This window comes from Halichoerus grypus, chromosome 4 (genome assembly GCF_964656455.1).
Source record: "Halichoerus grypus chromosome 4, mHalGry1.hap1.1, whole genome shotgun sequence".
NCBI classification, from domain to species: domain Eukaryota; kingdom Metazoa; phylum Chordata; class Mammalia; order Carnivora; family Phocidae; genus Halichoerus; species Halichoerus grypus.
In genome coordinates this window covers 15,750,343-15,771,409 of record NC_135715.1, presented here as the reverse complement: position 1 = coordinate 15,771,409, position 21,067 = coordinate 15,750,343, and the positions used below count along the sequence as shown (strand labels likewise).

Genomic DNA, 21,067 nt, shown 5'->3' with positions numbered 1-21,067 from the left:
TTAATGCAGTAAAATCATTTGGAAGGATATTCCAGAATCTAATCCAGTCTATTTTTTTTAAATGAGGCTGTCAAATATTTACGACTCAAATTATATTAAAATTTCATAGTTTCTTTTTAAAATTCTTCCACTGCCATGAAATCTTATTAACTTTATATTTAATAGCATAGTAAGTAGATAACCAGTAAAGACTTGTTGAATTAATTTAATTGAAGCTTTCCTCTCATTCTCACCCAAATATTAATTGATCCAGGAACACGTGAGAAAATTTTTTTCAATTCCACTAACTATTTTGTGAGTTTAAAATCCACTTGTAATGCAGGTAATAACCTATTTTTCCTTACATTTTAAGTATGGATTTTCAGATAATAGGCCTTCTAAAAATTTGGGATGCATGTAAAAAAAAGAAAGAAAGAAAGGTTATTCTTATCAAAGAACCAGAACCTTGATTTTAAAAAAAAAATTCTATCAACAGGGTTAATGCATTGTGGAACAGAGGTGCCTATTAGCACTGATAGAGCTTGTCATGGTCTGGAGTTCCTAACTCAAGCCTGCTTGACGAGACCACTGACAGCTTAGACATTTCTTCCTCCCTTTATGTTTTATCCATCCAACTCCTGCAGCCACATTCTTCCATGCACACCCACTCGCAATGCCCTCTCCTCCCACCTAAGCATTTGATCTGGCTTGTCTTCCAACACCCATATTTGTCCCTGCTATTTTCTGAACGCTACCCCACAGCTCGTTACCATACTTCCTGGATTCAGGAGCATACCTGTTTCACATGTTAACATATCTGAAATCAAAATGACTCCTACCAGGGATATGTCCATTTCTTCCAATGTATCGTCTTTTCCCAAAGAGCTGTGACTAAATGAATGGCTCCAGTTGACACTGATGATGACTTTAAACAGAAAGAGCAGGATACCCGTAGAGGTGGCTGCTATGGTGGCCGCTGGGTGAACCTGCTGTGTGGAGAGGGTCAAGGGTCTGGGAGCAGAGGCTCCTCTAGAATAAGGACCCGCCCCCAACTTCCTGCTCCCACCGTCAGCCCTTGCTGGCAGATCTCACCTGCTTCAGGAGCTAAGCAGGTCTGGAAACAGGAGGGGAGATAGAAGGAAGAGGCTATGCCCTTCGAGGGGGGAAATTGTGTGTATGCTGATGACCTGTGAGCACTGAGGTCTCCAGTCCATCAAAAAGACTGGTTGTCAGGAGAAGCTCTTCCCTGCTTCCCTTTCTCTTGCCAATCTCCTGGGACAATTTAAAGACCAATGCGATCATGTCTATGAAAATAGCCTGTGAATTCTAAAACAGCGCTTCCCAAATGTTAATGTGCAGGCTACAGTCTTGGGGAGCTTGTGAAAAGTGCAGATTCCGGCTCAGTAAGTCTGGGGTGGGACCTAAGATTCTGCTTTTCTAACAAGCTTCCGGAACATGGAGTTGTTGCAGATTCTGGGGCCACACGTGGAGCAGTAAGGCTCAAAGACCGAACACCAGACACCCAATGGAACACACTTATACTTAAAAAAGATTCATTGCTTATCTGAAATTCAGATGTAACTGGCAATCCTGCCGTTTTATCTGGCAGCCCTACTCTAAGCTCCTATTAACATGTAAGATACTCCCTTTTTCAGTTCACGCACACACCTCAGGGAGCATGTTATGATTTGTGGTTTTCCCTTGGCCTCCACGCATACCCTGATGCTTCCTTTAATGGGCTTTCCTTAGATTAAAAACAACAGCAACTGAGCTGAGGAGGTCACGTGGCGCAGGTGTAACGTCAGCCACTGAAGATAGCCGGAACACAGGCTAGGGTGAAGCCGTCTCGACAATGAATTGCTTAAGCTTCACATGTGCCTCAAGAGAGAATTTGAAGTTGGAAATTCTGCACAGCCTTTATAATGCAGGGTATTGTCCACACAAACCTCTGGTCTCAAATGGGATGCCCGGTGGGCTAAGGATGGGTACTTTAATTCCCTGGCCAGTGCTTGACTTAGTTAATGCCTTAGTTCATGCTGCAGTAACACACACACCAGAGTCTGGATGGCTTAAACAGAAACTGATTTCTCATAGTCTGGACGCTCTAAGTCCAAGATCAGGGGGCCAACAGGGTTGGGTTGCAGTGAGAACCCTTTTCCTGGCTTGTGGACAGCTGCTGTCTCTGCCATGTGAAGACAGAGAGAGAAAGAGGGTTCTAATCCCTTCTTCTTCTAAGGGCACTAGTCTCATCATGTGGGGGCTCCACCTTCACCCTCACCTGCAACTAATCACCTCCCAAAGGCCCCACCTCCTAATACCATCACATTGGGAGTTAAGGCTTCAACATACGGAGCTGGAGGGCGGGAAGGGGACATAAATTCTGTCTACAGCAGTTAGTACTCAGATTCACATCCTCTGCTATCAGAACAGCTAATAAAGAATTTTCCTCAGAATTCTTAGCAGTGTCTGCTACTCAAGAAAAGCAGCCTAGGATACATCCTCAGTGACCGGCAGGAAAGTAAGTTTGCAAATATAACTTCTTGCATGTCTCACTGACGTAAGCAAATTCCTAGAGAGAAATGAAAGAAGACACAGCAACACTGACTCAACTCAGACAAATAGCAATCGAAAGGAAGCTAGTAAGTAAGGGGAGGGGGGAATCGATAATAATCTAGAAGGCCAAAGGGGGAAAAAAGTAAAAGCAGCACAATGTGGGTTACAAGTCTAGGCCTCCTAACGCTCCCAGGGTGAACCCAGAGATCCTAGAAGGACATGTGCAACCATCTGTCACCCCTGAGAAGGGCACCGTGGGCAGCTGGGGGGTCAGGACGAGCTGTGGGTAAGGAGCTGGAGAAGAATGACAGGATTGCAGGCAGGAAAGCATGGGCTCCGAAGGAGATACAACTTGTATATGGTTAGCGTTTGCAGGCTAGAGCTCGGTCAGGTGGCAGCCACGGAAAAATAAAACCCTCATGGTGTTCCTACAGGCTCTTATCTTTGGGCTCCCATCGAGGCAGATTTTACTTTCTGAGGCCGTAACTCTGTCAAATCACATCATCTGTATCTTCCTTAAGGATTGTTTTCTCTTCCTGGGGATTCTTTGTCTAAGGCCACAGGAGGGAAAGAGGAAAGATTAGCACGGGACATGATGGGACAGGCCGGAAGAGCGCAATGAAAGCGCCCTGTGAGAGGCCACGCTTGACAGCATGTGGATTTTGTGGCAGGACACACGGGGTTCCAGATGTGCCAGGGTTTCTTCAGTGATTTCCAAATTCCTCCCCCTCCCCATAAAACTGTCAAGCAACTTCCCGCGTCCACCCCTCCGTAAGCCAGTGTCCAGCCTTCACCGTGTCCTTTCTTCAAAATGCCTTCTGGGAGGAGGCCAACAAGACGCTGGCTGAGGACGAGGATTATTCGAGTCGGTTGGAAACAGAGCGTTCGCAAGGAGCCGCTGCTGGTTTTCAAAGCCCCTGATCCTCACAGAAATAACTGTGTCCCCAAGGAAATCTTTCCTCAGGCCGGGAGATAAATACAGTGAATTTTAAGAAATAGGAAAAGTAGAAAAATCTAGAAAGTAGATCAGTCCCTCTCACCAGCCACCGAGTGGATTGACTAAGCAAAGAAATAAGCAAGTCATGACTGGGTACGTCTGAGCAGATGGAAGAGGGTTGAAATGATGCACGGCAATGAGAAATCTGTCAGAGACAGTGACTGGGCGGAGCGGGCAGGACAGTATTGTTTTAGTCTGATTGCAGAATGTGTCCCAAAGCACTCTGGCTGCATTTTAAAGAACTGTAAAGTATGTGATGTATACCCAGCCAGGCAACCGCGTTCAGGAAGGGGGGAAATCTGTCTGGGAAGGAACTGGAAGCTGTCAAAGCCGGCATTCTTGAGTGCATCCTTCCGTGCTGTGCACATGTGGGAGGAAGGAGCCCTCGAAAGCTGCGGTCCTGCGGCCGAGGCGTGCTGCGTGCACTCCAGCAAGTGGGGAAGATGCAGCTCCCAATAGGAGGCAAGAAGTGCGTTGCTGTCAACCACTCAGCAGCCCTGGGGACCAGCTCGTGGGTCTTTTGTCCCGCTCAGGCTGTAGGTCGCTGCCTCCAGCCCTACGAAGAAAGGATGGAGAAGGGGGATCCCGCCAAGGAGCGGAGAGGCCAAGTCAAAGAGTACAGCTTCTGCTCGATGCAGCAACCAATGAGCTGTGTGTCCTCCAGGGGTCCCCAAACCATTTCATGCCACGCGCTCTCCAGCTGGAGGAAAGGCACAACAAATCATTCCTCTCTACCGGAGTCCAGCTTTACAAGTCCAAATTCTGCAGCCGTCAGCCCCTCCTAAGAAACAAGTCTGGCATCCAAGGGGCCATGTTAACAACTTCATTTTCATAAGAACGCATTAGAATTGCAGAGTGTGTTAGATTTTTCAAGCATTTTCATATAACTTAGCTCAGTAGGGCAGCTTATGAAACGAGGTAAGGATTATTCATGTAAATATATAAATACATATAATCATATAAAGTAGCTAACTGGCTTGCCCACAGTCACCCTGCTGGGTCTCAGGGAATCTCAGATGTCCTGTGTCAGTCTCTCACCTTTGACCATATTATAGGGTCACATCCCATCAAAGTACCTAATGTCACAGGTAACTCCAGCTTAGCAGTCTTCAAGAACGTATAAACCCACTTAAAACATAAAGTCACTCTATGCTTTGAGTAATTCCACTTTCTGGCCCAAAAAAAAAAAAAAAAAGGAAGGTCGGGGGAGGGGAAAAGTAACTTATATCAAGAACTTTAGAGAAGTTACACTTAAAACTGAATTTTTTTTTTAAATTGTGGTAAAATATACATAACATCAAATGTAACATTGTTACCATCTTTAAAGGTACAGTTCAGTCACCAGGAGGTACATTGGCATTATTGTTCACCATCACCACCATCCATCCACAGGCCTTTATCATCTTCCTAAACTGAAACTCTGAATCCATTAAAGACTCGTTCCGCACTCCTCCCTCTCCCCAGCTCCCAGCAACCACCATTCTCTTTCCCGTCTCTATGAATTTGACTCCTCTAGTTACCTCATGTAAGTGGAATTGCACAATATTTGTCTTTTTGTGTCTGGATGATTTCACTTAGCCTGTCTTTAAAGTTCATCCGTGTGGTAGCACGTGTCAGAATTTTCTTCCTTTTCAAGGCTGGATGTATTATCTGTACATACCACATTTAGTAACCCGTGCATTCATCAATGGACACATGGGTCGCATCCACCTTTTGGCTATTGTAAATAATGCCACTGTGAACAGAAGTGCACAAATATCTGTTCCAGTACTTGCTTTCAATTCTTTGGGATTGAAAATTCCAGAAGCGGAATTGCTAGATCATATGGTAAGTCTAACTTTAATGTTTTGAAGAACCGCCATACTGTTTTCCATAGCATTGCACCATTTTACATTCCCTATAGCAAGCACGAGAGTTCCAGTTTCTCCATGTTCCCAAGCCTGTTGATGGTAGCACGTTCGGTTAGGGATACCTGCCATGCCAGCCTGGTCACACATCACTCATAGCAAGCTCCACAGACATTTCCCCAACCAGGGCCCTTACTTAGGGCTGGGTTGGCTCTTGCTCTTCAGCAAGAAACCATCAGGGAACCTTGAGGAACAAGATTTATTACTCAGGGGACCTGGAGAGCACATGGCATGGTCAGTGACCACATAGCAAGGTCAGGGGTCACAGGGACAACCTGGGGCTTTGCCTTTATTCAGGTCGAGTGTAGGGTGCCTGAAATTTCTCAGGTTCACTGCCAATTGGCTGATTTCCTAATATAAAACCGAAGAGTAGGAATTAGGGCATGGGAAGGGAGATGTGGGGCACTCAAGCGGTCAGTTCTCTAGGTTTTCCAGGGCTTTCTGAAAGGCGCGCTTCCTGGGTGGGAGCAGCCTAGTTTCTTCTCCGCTGTTCTGCAAGTGGCCATTTCAGGTAGCCGCCGATGCATTTGCTCAAGATGCTGTCTTTGAAATGGATGCCCGGGCAATCAGAAGCTTAATGTCGGGCACTTACACTCCACTCTATGTCCCTACCAACACTTGTTATTTTGTTTTGTTTTGTTTTCAAATAATAGCCACTCTAACAGGTGTGAAGTTTAAAATTTCTATTTTAAGAAAGCCTCTGAAAGAAGTTATAGGTACCACAGGCTCATAATCCCTTATCTGAGATCCTTGGGACCATCTGTGTTTCCGATTTCAGACTCCTTTTAGATTTTTAGAAAGTCATCCCAGGGCTGATACTATACGTTATGTAATAATACTCCCAGTGGGTGGAGTCTGAGGCTGTAACTCACAGTCAACCGCGTTCAATTTCTGCAGCAAGATGTATTACCATTCCCACTAAGTGGGATAAAATGAGAACTCTGATTAGCCTCATTTCAGATCAGATCAAGTTTTGTTAATAAGGGGAGTGCAGGAAAGAGAAAAAAAAAAAAACTTCGGAAATTTTTAAAATTTTGGAACTGCAGATAAGAAATATTGGGACCTGTATTACTATCATACTACTTAGATTAGTAAAACTCTTAAACCCACAGGAAGGAATGAGTATGTAGCTCAGAATTAGAAATCACTGGAGAGACACGTATTGAATGCAGCTCATTTGTGGCAACAAGCAGGACGGAATCTGCTTTTACCTCTCTGCTCAGTGTGCCTTGAGGCAGAAGCAGTAGGAGGAAGCATCTGTCACCTTAAAACAAGCCCAAGCTAGCACCTGGGGCCCCCATTTCTCCCCATTCCTGCCCCGGCTTCCACTTGGACTTCTGCCAACCCCAATGGGCACCGGCAGGATAACCTTCCTTACAGGTATCTCGCTTCTCAGACTTTTACTGGCTTTCAAATCCCATTAGATTGTGAGAGCTGGGTGTCCCTTTCCCCCCTCCTGTCAAAGCAACCACCAGCATTAATGAGGTGATAAGAAATACAGACTACAGATAGGTCAACATGTCTGTCCTCCTGGCAAGCACATTCATCTAGCAACTGAAAGGAGTGATTTTGAGTGGTGGCCATGACGGACATGATGGCTGGCCGGGGTGGAGGGGAGGGGGGGACGACCTTCTGTGGTGTCAGGTGACAGAAGGTGACAGAGGGTGTCACCTCTGCCAGTGGGAGCCCCGACAGAGCCTGCAGCCACTCACAAGGTTGAGCATATAAGTGCCCCCACCCCCAATTCCTACGGAACTCTTCCACCCCGATCAGCTGTCACGTGTGGGTGTAAGCAAGGAAGCCTATGTCCACAATATGAAATTAGATGTTGGTCTTAGTCCATTCAAGCTGGTGTAACAAAATGCCACATCTGGGTAGCTTAGAAACAACAGAAATTGATTGCCCACACTGCTGGAGGCTGAAAGTCCAAGTTCATCAGTGTGCCAGCTGGTCCGGTGAGAGCCCTCTTCCAGGGTTACAGATTTTTCAATTTTTTGTTGTGTCCTCGCATGGTGCAAGGGCTAAGCTAGCTCTCTGGGGCCTCTTTTATGAGCTCTGCCCTCATGACCTGATCCCCTCCCAGAGACCTCACCTCCTGAAACCATTACCTTGGGCATTAGGTTTTCAACATGTGAACTTGAGGGGAACACAAACATTCAGCCCCTAACAACAGATGGGAAGAAAAATAATTCTGCAAAACTACTGAAGGTCTAGTTCCTATACATGCTCTTGCAGAATAGAAGGTAACCCGAATGGGCGAGCGATGCCTGCTTGTTCATGGATGGCACCCACTTGCCACGCTGAGCATGAAGCATTGACCAACCATGACACCCTGTTCAACCTTCCAATCTGTCCTCATTTCTGGGTTCTCCCTGCCCCTGGATAAATGTGCGTCCAGCCTGGGAAGCTGGCTTATCTGTACCAAGATCCTGCTTCCTTTCCGTGTCTCCCCAAACATAATGGTGCAAAAATAGAATGCTGTCATGACAAGAAGCTGGTGCAAAATCTAATAAAGAATAGTATGGGCTCAAAGAGGCATCCATTTCTTCAGGACATGAACATTATACAAAGAGACCAAACATGAGTCCTGGGCTTCTATAGATTCCCTCAGGTTGCACTTTGGATATCCATAGATTTGGCCTCGGGATGTACCTCTGGAGTGACAAAATGGCCATTTTCTTTTTCAACTGTGCTTGTGGTTTAAGTTTCCACATTGTCTCTAAAGTTACCCTCTGAATACACCAAAAGGAGAAAAGGTTCTTGAGGACACGGGTGCATTGTTACTTGTTTTTATTGTAAGCGGCTGAGCATCAGTAGGCACAGTTAGAGGGTGGGTTGATTTGGCAGTCTCTTACTGTTCCTGGATGCTCAGACCCCCAGGGGTAGCATTCCCATGTAAGCTATCGCAGTCAGCTTCTGATAAATGAGTCTCGGCTAGCTGTGCAGTGCGCACAGCATCTGAAAGAAACAAAGCCCTCCTCTGACCCGGCCTAGGTAGAGTTGCAGGAATCATTGTCCAAGATGTGGAGGGGCAACACCAGAACCGACGGGCCCCTTTCAGCCACCCTCAACTCCCGTTTCAGGAAAGGCTAGCCTGCACTTGCTACTGTTCATGCCAATGAGCTTTAGTAATTAAGTAGAGCCCGTGGAGCCCAGCACATGTAACTGATGTCAATAATAGTCAATCCAATGTCATATTTTAGAAGTCAAGTCCAGAAGGTAACAGAATTTATTAGTATATCAGCCATATTATGCTTTGCTGTAACACTAAAGAGAGATGGTTCTATGACTTCTAAAAATTTCAATTAGGACTTTTTTTTAGGGTGGCAAATACTGTGAAGCTTTATGGAAAAGAATTCGCAATGCACTCTGTGTGTTTTATTATTCATTATGTGGTGAACGTGGTGAAGTCAATTTTGTTCAAGATCTAGATGAAGACATGGAGCTCATTCAGAGGACCTCTGACTTAAAATGGATAAACCAATTCATACACAAATGCATCATGCATAAGATTTCAATAACTGAAAAATGGCTGAAATATAAAAATCTCTCTGTGTGTTTCCATTTCTTCTTTTGGAGGCTAATGGATAGAGAGCCTTTGGCTTCCGGAACTTGGAAAATGACCCGCAGGAAGGGGAAGAATTGTAAGCATAAGTATGTTGTACAAGGATATGTAAAGAAAGGACAAAATAGAGGAATGGAAGTTTCCTCAGCTTGCAAGCCACAATAGTAGAAGCAGTAGAAGAACGATGATACAGCCATCAGGCAGCGCTGCCCCCAACCTATCGGGTCCCTGTCCCAGATGTCCTGATTCCCCTTGAGATCCACTCTTCATCCCTCCACCTGGGTCTCTGCCCTGAAGGAGGATCTCTACAAACTGCATCACCTGGGTCCCCTTGCCCACTGGCCTCCAGTTGGCTTCAGCTAATGGGAGGCAGCACGTGGAGGTCAGAAGGAGGGACGAGAGAAGTCAGGGTATCATTCCCTGGGCTCTCTCCCTGACGGGCCTTGGTTTGACAGTTGCTGTGTCATTCGGTTGCTCTCTGCGATTTCAGTGCTTGTGCATACTGGTGACAGTTCCTTCCCCTCTGGCCCTCCTCCTATTGCCAGTCTTGGGGTTCCTTGCCACCCAGCGCTGGTTTCCCTGTTCACACCTTCATAAGTTGTCTCTCCTTCAAACTCTCTTTATTACCTCTTTGAGTGTGCCATCTGTTTCCTACCAGGACACAGACAAATATAGAACCTTTGTAAGAATTAGAAAAAGGCACCTGATGGGTACATGAGGGTTCATTATATGGTTGTCTCTGCTTTGGTATGCATTGAAATTTTCAAAAATAAAACAATTCCCAAGAAGAACAAAAAATAAAAATGTGTCCCTTCGGTGAATGGTGCCCTGCAGGTGCATTGCTCTGTGGGCACAGAATTCAGGCTGGATTCCAGCCGAACTCCCTCCCTCAGCGGGTGACTTTGTGCAGTGCACAAAATGCCCAGATGAATGTGGCAGCCCTCCAAAAGGATGGGTAGATCCCTAAAAGCTGGAAAATATCTTAAAGAGAAAGCAAAGGTTGACCTGGGTCTTTAAGGATATTTGGGACTTAAATCGGAAAGTGCATTGCATGCAAGGAATGCCTGCAGGACAGGTGAGTATAAGCTGTATAAAGGCTGTAGATTCTGTTAGGCAAGGAGAGCACCTTGAAGGGATTGTTGCAGCATAAGAAAGTAGAGACAGGATGGAAATGGGCCTTGACAGCTGAGCTATAAAATGTGAATTGTCATTTGTGATCAACCAGGCAGTATGGAGCACCATTTGGACACATGGACTCTAAAACTAGACCTACTGGGCTTAGATCATGGTTTTGCCATCCATTAACTTTGCACAGCTACTCATCCTCACTCAGCCTCAGTTTTCTCTTTTACAAAATGGAGATAAAGTAGCATGCACCTATTAGATGTGCAAGGGGGCTGAATTTTAAAATACACATGAAGTGCTTAGCACAGTGCCTGACAGTAAGTACTTGGTAGACATCAACTACTATCACCAAAAGTTTTCCAACAGAAGAGTAATTTGATGAAAACAATAGCTCGTGAAGATTGGTCAGATCATGTGTGCAGGATGCACGAGAAAGGAAGAGGCAGGGAGGGAAGTCGGTGTGAGGCTATTGTACCATCTGCACTCTGGGAGAGCCACAGGAAATGAGATAGAAGAAGCAGGTGCAGGGAGCTCTGGGAGAAAAAGAGAAGGAGGGCTGTAAATGGGTGGGTCGTGAGCATGAGGAGTCAGAGGGGGCTCCAGACACTTTTCTGAGTTCTGTGGTCTCCACTGGTATAAATGCACACAGGCAGCTTGGGCAGTTGGCTTTGAAGGACTGACAGTTTTAAAATTTTTGTACAAGTTAAAGGAATATGAACCTAAATTTGCCAGTAAAAGAATTAAAGAACCATTAGATTTTACCCTTCTGCTTTGCCCAATATTGAATATTAGATCCAAGATGCTGTTACCAAACAAAAACCCCAATGGACACCTCAAACATTCCAGTGCTAACTGGTCACACCTCCAATTGCCAAAGGTGGTTTTTTATATCCAGAAGTTCTTCTGATTAAAGTCTGAGGTAAGGTGTCCTCGGTTGAGAGAGAGCATCCTCGTACAAGAGAATTCTCTAAGAGCATATGTAATTTACAAGTTCAGTTCTTAGCAAAAATAACCAGATGGTGGAGGAAGCTAGTGAGCCCTTGACTTTAGTATCTACCATTTGGAATAGAGGAGGAAGTCGTTAATTTTAAGAAACAATTTCTGTAAGTCCCCAGTTGAACATTGATTCATGGGCAAGCCTCCCTACAAATTCAGTACCATTTTAAGAACCACCCTGAAACCATTTTTTAGCCATAGCTCCCTCTGAGAAAAGTTATCCCTTGTTTTCACTTTCTGGTCTTTCTTCGCAGGAGTCGAGCTCAGTTGTTGCAGATGTCCTGGCCCACTGTCAGAGACAGCACAGCACAGTCTGGTACCCAGGCCCCTCCTGCCTCACGTTAATCTGTTCTTTCCCTGTCGGCCTCGCAGATACTTGCCCGAGATCATGAACGATGGGCTGACCAACCAGATTAACAACCCGGAGGTCGACGTGGACATCACACGGCCCGACACTTTCATCAGGCAGCAGATCATGGCTCTCCGTGTGATGACCAACAAACTAAAGAATGCATACAATGGCAACGATGTCAACTTCCAGGACACGAGTAAGGAAGTCTTTATCGGTACCAATAACCTCCACAGTGAGAAACAGGTTGTAGATGATACCCCACTTTTTCTTCAAGAGCAATGTTCACCTTTAATCTAGTGTCCTGCTTGCCTGGTCTGCAGAGCTCTTTACAGTCCTTTGGACTGACAGCTCTGATCCACAAAGCTTAGGATTCCACTAAAATCATAACTGGTCTTAAGGAATAGTTTCAGTGGATTACATTCAATGCTTCCCAAGCTAACATTGGGTCTCATCTGCCAGGTGATCCATTCATGATCAAGCAACAAAGTAATGTTTTCATCTTCTCCTTCCCCCATCGTCATTTACATCTCTGCCCCAAACTCTTGTCCCCTTCTCCAACCACCAAAAGAAGAATGTTCTGAAGCTTCCTCAGACAAGGCTAGGTTGAAATCCCGGTTTTATCACTTACCGACTTAAGCAAATTATTTCTTGAGTCTCAGATTTCTCTTCTATAGAATGGGGAACGTTCCAGCCTGTGAGGTCGGGTCTTTGGGAAGTTCATTTGCGGCCATCTGTGAAGGAGTTAAGATAATATCTCATGTGCCCTGGATTCAACTGCATTAGCTCTCCTTCTATCCAGTCCCTCACGTGTATGAACCATAGACATTGGTCTCTGAAATATTGACAGAAATAATGAAATGCTGGTGCAATAGGACCCATGACTAGTTTATTAGCCATCCCAAAATATCAGAAGTGATGGGAAAGTCTATGAAGTGAGCATTAAATTAAATTTGGGGTTTGTGTAAGTGGTTTTAAGATGCATAACTATACAAATTTGGGGGGGTTATTTTATTGCTTTGGGATTTTTTTAAAGATATGTATCCTTAAACAGAGTTCTTAGGAAAAGATTTCTTGAACATAAGCTGTGCAGTCACCAGTGATTCTGTAATTTGGTCACTGAAGCAAAAGATGATGTTTGTGTGCTTGAATTAATGAGCTAGAAAGAAACAAGTTACAGATGGAGGACATTAAGTCATCCAAGTCTTAGCCAGCAACCTACTGAGTTGTCCCCTGCAGAAAATTTTTAGTGCTTTATTCCATTTTAAGCAACTCAAAAATTAATTTTCTAAATGCAGGATAATTGCCAACCCACTAGACTTTATTGCTGTAAGATTTCTGAGAGTCCTCCTATTATTTCTCCTCCTCTTCACTAAACCTCTTCTCTACCTCTTCAGAAGAGAACCTTCCACGAGGTGTTAGCCTTTGATGCTTCTCCCCTGCTCGTTCCTTAGCTTCGCTCCTCTGAATGCATCGTCATCCTCTCTGTCTCACGAAATGCTTTATTATCTGGAGAATGACTATAGGAATAAATAATTCAAGATAATGTAAGAATTAGTTGAGGTTGGCCTTGTTTCTCTTTCCTCTCTGACCTAAAGAGGTTATGTACATGTCAGTCTGCAAAGCTTAGGGAACGTCCTTGCAGAGAGATCGCGCTCCACTTCCCCTCACAAGAAAATAAAAATTAACAACAGTTAAGAGCATCACTTAGCTCTAACCCAAGCCCCATATTTGGTCCTCCGTTTTAGGATAGTGTCTGTCCTATAAACCATTATCACATCTTACAACAATCATCACCCTTCCTGCCTTTGACATTTTGAAAAATCACCCCTTAAACTCCTGCATTTCTGACTCCTTTTCAGAAAGAGATGGGGCCATTATTTTTCTCAGCTGGATCTCCTGTCATTATTTGCTTACCACAGTTTTAATATTCTAAATCACTTTAATAATATCTTTGTAAAGGTTATAGTACTTCTTGTTCATAATACCAGTGTTAAGAACAATTCCCTTAGCAGTTCTGGTATCTCTGAATTTAATTAATGGGCATTTTCCCCCTTGTAAAGGCCACTAAAGATAAATCCGAGAAAATGTTAAGAACCTGGTACAGTGTATTCAAGTGATCTTACCTGATATTTAGATGTCCCATTAAAAAAAAGAAGAAGAAGAAGAAGAATCATGCTGAGTTGTGCCTTGCTTATTCGGGGGGACCGTGGAAGAGCCCCTGTGTTACTTGGCGGCACTTACATAGTATCTAGTGCCCAAGATGGCGCCGGTATGCCAGGGGCAGCTCAACAAGCTCATCCTTGTTTCAGGCCAACAGGGAGGAATTTATTGAATGAATCTTTGAGCAAGTGGGGCAAACAGGAAATGTCATTACCAGGTTTACAGTTTCCTCTGTTCTCCCAGGCACATTATCTCACTTATACCCCCTTACGATCCTATGAAACAGAGAGGAATATTCTCCTTTTTACTGCTGAGCAAGCAGAGCCCAGTGAGGCTCACCGGCTTGCCCTCATTCACTTAAAGAAAAAAATGGCAGGTTAAAATCTAGGTCCTCTTTGCTGTAGGAACCGTGTTTTTTGTTCTTTGTTTTCCCATCAGGCCTCATTGCAAGTGCTGCGTTTGGTGCCCTCACGCATTTCACCAGAATGGCTTCACACATACTCTACATGTAAATGCTATTGTCTGGATCTGTTGAGATAAGGGAAGGGACAGAAGTTGAGGAAACTTCCCAAGGCACATTTAACTATTCAGCGAGGAATTTTTGTGCACCCGCTGCACGCCAGGGACCGTTAAAGGCCATGGGGATACAGAAGTGAACGGTATACACCACACAAAGTCTCTGCCCTCCACAAGCATACATTCTCACAGGGGACACAAGAGAACAAGCGAGTTAATACTACAGTTGCAAATGGCGATAAGTACTTCCACACAGCTAGAAACTGATGGAGACCGAACTGGGACCCCGGTCTGAGACACAGGGTTTGTGAAGCAGGAAGGAAGCAAGCGGTGAGAAGTGGACTAGAGCAGGCCCAGAAGGCATGGCAGGCAAGTGGGAAGACGCCATGCTAAGAGGACATACGAGGTGGGCACCTGGGCGTTGATTTCAAGCAGGAATGGCAAACATTTTCTGTCAAGAGCCAGATATTAAATATGCTCAGCTTTGAATGCAGAATGAGACAATGCAGAAGCGAAGGGGGTGGCTCTGTTCCACTATAACCTCATCCATGGACACTGAGGTTTAGATTTCGCACACGCCCTACTCATACGTCACAAAATACTATTCTCCGTTGGATTATTTTAAAAAAAAACTTGAAAATATAAAAACCATTCTTGGGTTATGGTCCCGACAAATACAAGCAGCTGTCCATAGTCGTCAACCCCGGGGTCAGAGGGAGAAGTTGGTTGAGATGGAGCTCATCCTCACTCTTAGAGGAGAACAGAGGTGGAATCAAGTAGTCAAAATGCATAATAATATGTGCCTTTCACAACTATGTGCGCCTGTTCCTCAGGTTGCCTACTTAGCCGTCTTTGTTTACCTTAAACCTCATTTCAAGATCCTTTACCAAAGCACAATATCTGCTGAGAACAATGGCCCCAAGGTACAAAAGGAGCGAGGGACAGAATTTCTTAAAGCAATTTAAACATTAGCCAGAATAAGAAATACCTCTCGAATGCCAACACGGTAGGGATGGCCCCTCGCTGGGTCTAGGAGTCATACGTTTCGTCAGTTGGGTAACTGGATGTCAGTTAGCACTGGGTGTCAGACATCTATTTTGGTCAGGTCTGCCTGCCCATCACAAACCTGCCTGCTAAACACAAACCCGTCGGGGGGGTTGGGAGGGGGAACATCCCTTCCACCCCCAGACCCAAATCTGGTGGGTGCCCCCACTCCTTCCCAGTCCTGGTCTAACTTTCTTTCTCAATCCGCCCACGCCAGGCGATGAATCCAGCGGCTCGGGGAGTGGCAGTGGGTGCATGGATGATGTGTGTCCCACGGAGTTTGAGTTCGTCACCACAGAGGCCCCCGCGGTGGACCCCGACCGGAGAGAGGTGGACTCTTCGGCAGCCCAGCCCGGCCACTCCCTGCTCTCAGGATCTCTGGTCTGCATCGTCCTGGCACTGCAGAGACTGTGCAGATAATCCTGGGTTTTTGGTCAGATGAAACTGCATTTTAGCTATCTGAATGGCCAACTCACTTCTTTTCTTACACTCTTGGACAATGGACCATGCCACAAAAACTTACCCGTTTTCTATGAGAAGAGACAGTACTGCACTCTGCCTCCCTTTCTGTTTGCCCAAAGAGTACTGGGTGCCACACTGGACTGCTTCCTCTTTCCTTCAGCTCTCTGTGGGGACCTTGTTTATTCTAGAGAATTCTTAACTCAAATCTTTCATACCAGGAGATTTTCTTACCTTCATTTGCTTTTATGCTGCAGAAGTAAAGGAATCTCACGTTGTGAGTTTTTTTTTTCCCATTTAAAAAAAAAAAGGCAGGAAGAAAATAATTTCCCTTGTAAAATCAGGCCAAACCCCCAAGACAACTGCACTTTCTACAAAGGAGCCAGTAAGAGAGAAAAATAAAAAAGCTTTAACACTGTAAGTTCAGCACTGCCAGCCGACTCCCAGTATCAGCTTTTCTGTGATAAATCAGGTTTACAAAATGCTTTCGGGGAGAAAGTTTGAGATTTTTTTTTTAACGTGGTGAAAATACAGTGCTGTCTTGGAGGTATCGTCTTGCACTCTATCCACACAATACCAAATTGAATTGGGGGTACTGATACTAAATTTAGAACTCCATCGTTAACATGAGAGTAAAATTGCCATGACCCAGCACCTCTCTCTTACCTTGCCCAATTTCAATTTCAATGATGGCACCATTTTCCTTAATTCTCTTAATGTCTGTCCCCTGTATCCAATTGGCACAGATTTTTCTCTTCATCTCCAGCTACTAGTGGACACTCCCATCAATTCATCCTCCTTAAGGGTCTGAATTGAAAATAATCTTCTGTGATACAGTGGCTTTGCTTTAGCCACAGGTTGGACGTTAATTCGACATTTCTGCCCCTGTGCTCATTACCGTCCCAAAAGAAGAGTTCTTTTAACGAACTCATAAGCAATTAGATCCATAAGTGAGTTTTCATGTTTAACAGTTTGCTTTGTGTCAGTTGGTTTCTGCATCACAAGGGCATTCTCTTACAAAATAACTCACAACAAAAACCGTCAAGACAAAAAAATATATATATATATATAGTATTGACATGGAGATTTCTTTCACTTTTTTAGTCTTAGTATGATCATCTATTTTTATATCTCTATATATATATAAATCACAGATTTTAACTTCTTAATTCCAAGCTCAGGGTTGACACACCTTTGTAACGAAAATGTTTTGTCAACCACCTCTTCTTGTTTTGTGCTGCTCAGAGAAGGGATTCCTCAACGATCTGTGAGCACCAAGAATCAAGAAAGAGAACTTTTTACGTATCTAATTGTCCGTTTCTTAAAAGTTTGCCAGGGCACACCCTTTTTTGCATGAGCGTGCTTTGTCCTGGGTGCTCCAGATGGTACCGGGCTCAGGGGGGAGCCAGGGTGTGCAGGACTGTCCTGGTGATGGAAACCGTAGAATGGTGTATACGTGCAAAACCATTGCTTCCATGTACGCCTTCAGCCTAGGATTCCCGCTTGGCACTTGGACTTGGACATAGGACCTAACTCAAGAGGCCACTTTAGAGCCTCAAGCGTAACTGACCCTCCAAGTGTACCAAAGCCAGGCCCTATGCTCCCCTTGGTAGAGAGAAGCAAAATAAACCAAACTGGGGCTTTATTCATAGAGTTGGCTCTCCATGTGTTTCTTGGTTTTGATGATGATCTGGGGTTGGGAAAAGTAATGTTTCAAGACACCACCGTATGCCAGTCACATTTTAGTTAACCCATTGGCAGAAATGGCATGTAAATGGTATTTTTTTATCTTTGCTCTCATCAAAATTATAATTAGTTATTGATTTAGTCGTCACATTTAAGTAGAACACATGCGGCACGATAGTATTAAGTATATTTGAGCACTTTTGCAAAACTGCAAAGTATTTAGAAGCATCTATTGCTATTTTATGCCTAGGGAAATATAAAAAGTAGGATTCTATGAGACTTTGTGGCATCTTTTCATTTAAATCTTTATGAAATTAACACCTAATCTAATTCAGCATTGCATTCTTCTAGAAAACCATCCGTTTCACTGCCAAACTTCGGCTTCCTATCACCAATTACACAGAAAACATCTCTATGAAGGACCAATCATTTACGTTGCCCATTTCATTGTATGTTCAGAAATCAGTATTGTCTTTTTCCAATAATTAAGGTGCAATACCAATTAAATCAATTTTGATTTTCCAGAATATTTGAGTAATAACTTGTTTTTATGGCTTTAAACTCCAAGTCTTTCCTTTTTTCAATATTTCTGCATTGTCTTCTGTGAAGTAGATCAGAATGCCTTGTTTCCTCTGTGCTTTCACCCCCAAAAGGCTTTGTGCATGTGTATGAATACACATTATATCAATGAATGTGAACCCATGCTCCGTATACACTAAACACACAGATAGTATATAAACGCCTGCTTCATTTGTTTCAACACCTTCACAATTGATATTATTCATATTGGTGAGATAACAGTGATCCATACGAGCCAGGCAGAGAGCTGAAATGACTATCAGTTAATGATGCCACAACATTCATCCCCTGCATGGATGTGGTCAAAATACTATTCAAATCGCACTTCCTAGTTTTTATCATCATCCGACTGTGTTGTATGATTTTCAGACCAATGTAACATGAGACTTGTTTTCTGTCCTAAGGGAATTAGTTTAATCTAGTTATCCCATTTCAGTAAGTATTTCAGCATTCCTCCTCTCCCCCGCCCCCTGCCACGTTAATTTCTCTCGTCTAAACATAGCGATCGGGGATGAAAGGATGCTCCATTATTTCTCCCGATCTGCCCTCATTTGCTTTGATGTCCCCTAAATTCTCTAATCACATCACAACCTCTGTTAGGAGTAGGGAGGAATGGGCTCACTGAAATCAGACACTAGAAATTGTTGGGTGACGCTCATGACCGCAAACACTTAGCTTTATTGAAGTGCCTCTCTTTACATGTTCTTTAGTTATAATATGTATTTTTCTAACAGAAATACACGTCTGTAACTGGTGTATATTATACTTTGTATATGTTATAACAAAAGCTAAACAGAGGCTAAAGTCTTTAGCAGAGAAGAATGAATTGCAAATTCATGAATAAGAGCTCTGCTTATGGTTCTGTATCGAAGGGTAACCATGACAGCCTTCTGTCACCTTAATGAAGATCAAGTGGGTACTTTGATGACCGCCATCATAGAAAAACGTTACCACTAGCAATCGGACTCCCTTACGGTGATTTACCCAGAGAAGTAACTGGTATTACCTACTTTCATTGTAAGGGATAGGAAATATTACTTTGTCTACACTGAAAAACACTATTAAGTAGTAATTGTAAAAGTAACGTTCTGTAAATCAAACACATTGAAAATATTACTGGACACAGAACCCTGGTATTTAATTTATATTCCCTGCCGCAGACATTAGCCTACTTTAATGCTTTAGCCATTACATACATGTTTTGGCTACACACTGAACACCAACTAAAGTCCCCAAGGAGGAATAGAACTTAGCAAATTCCTGAGTTGTGAACTCTTTTATGGCTTCTCTCCGCAAAGCTAATTATCAGGTGGTTTGATTACAGGTGGAAGTGTTAGCAAATGTAAGTTTTGACTTATCCAAAACTTGCAGAAATACAAACTCATTTTTATTTACTTACAGTCACTAATAGACCTGACTTTTAACTTAAAAGAGGGTGTGTGGGGGGAGTCGGGGGGAGCAGTTTAGCTTTGCCAAGAGAAGAGTAAAGGAGACCATAACTTATACATTTGCAACGTGTTTCTCCTTGGTGGAGACATTAGCCAGTGTTTAGTTTCAAGCCAAGTTATACAAATAGAGTATTGATTTGTATGCATTCTGGAGCCTTGCTGCATCACGGTTTGCTATGGCGTGGGACTCAGCCTAGCCTGGGGCTGTTTGAACCTCATTCAGAGTTGAATAGCTACTCGAATCTTTTACATTGCCTTGTAATGAGGTACTTCCATGAGAAGACCCCTGACGATGGATAACAGTGAGGTCTCTGTGTGCATATGCATAATATATATGCAGGACAAATGTGTGCACCAATCAAACCTAAAATTTTATGTGACTGTCAAATGAGTATTACTTGGGTTAAGATTTTTCATTTCTGATTTGGATAGAAAATTGCTATTAATCTTGTATTAAAATAGTTTTTAAAAATCTACCAGTGCCCTTTCTGCATTTTCTTAATTATTGTCATAGTCTACATTTCAGAGTTTTTGAAGTTCTCTTTGTTTGAGACCTTTTTAGAAACTGCAGTATTAAAAGAGAGAAAAAGAACCATAGATTAAATCAGCACCACTCATCTAAATATCCTTGGCTTTTGAAATCATGAACTTTTAGAACTTTGGAACATTTGAGACCTTTCCAAATGTGTCTGGAAGATTCTCTCCTTTTGTACTGGTTTCTTCTTTAAGATAAAATTTAGTGGCTTGAGAACTGATGTCAGTACTTTAGCAATGAGGTAAGAAAATTAAGATAATATGTGAAAAGACTAACCATTTCCAAATTCAGCAAATTGCATTGATTTTTCTATTTCTGAAAGTTTCCATGCTATCAGGAATGCTAAATATTGTATGACATGCTAAAGATTCATTTAACAGATATTTATTAAACTCCTACTCTGTGCTAAACCTGCTCAAGGTGCTGATCACTGGTTATCAAAACCACCAGTTGGAAATTATTCATTCTCTATACAATTAACCATGATTACTACAAATACATCACTTATTTCAAGAATGCTCTTTTAAATAAAGGAAACCATATAAATAAAGTTATCAAGACTACAAGGTTTAACCGTAAGCAATATTTTAATTTAGTTCATATTATTACTATTTTGGTTTCTAATGAGAAAAGTGATTTCTACAAAAGAATTAAGAAACTTAAGGATAATTCCATATATAAAGCCAGAATATAACAAATTTTATTTGGAATTCAACTGAACCCAATTTGATGGAAAGGAAAAACATCAAAATGGTCTTGGGAAAAAAAATAATAAAACCACCACAGAGCCTTTTATCAGGTAACAACAATATTTATTTTAATTTGCTCCTTGGATAAATATACTCACAAATATGAAAGATGGCATTAATTTAAAATACCAACTTGCAAAGTAGTGACAATTAGACACGGATTACTGTTTTCGGCTCAAGAGCTAGAAAGATGTACCCACAAGTTTGTCTATTCAAACAGACATTCACAATTCATTTAGTGTGGATGCATTTCCATTCCATAGACATATTTATTTGTTTATGTAAACACACGGCCAAACATATTTTGTTGGCTCGTAAATGGGGCACACAGCAAAGCCGGGAGGAAATAAATGTCTGCCTTTATAGCTTGCTTAAGGAGTTCATTCTCTTTCACACCTTGAAACGTAAAGTAGAGCA

The 21,067-nt window shown here is 43.1% G+C and overlaps 1 protein-coding gene across 2 annotated transcripts in view; it reads left to right on the top strand.

Moving 5' to 3' along the window:
• Nucleotides 1-19,840, top strand: part of GPC6 (glypican 6) — a 1,066,736-nt gene extending 1,046,896 nt beyond the window's left edge. For both annotated transcript variants that reach the window (XM_078070190.1, XM_078070191.1), the window contains 2 exons: nucleotides 11,495-11,670; nucleotides 15,412-19,840. In XM_078070190.1, the coding sequence (XP_077926316.1) occupies nucleotides 11,495-11,670; nucleotides 15,412-15,614 (379 nt within the window). In that variant the 3' untranslated portion in view covers nucleotides 15,615-19,840. The remainder of the gene's footprint in view (nucleotides 1-11,494; nucleotides 11,671-15,411) is intronic.
• The last annotated feature ends 1,227 nt before the right edge of the window (nucleotides 19,841-21,067 follow it).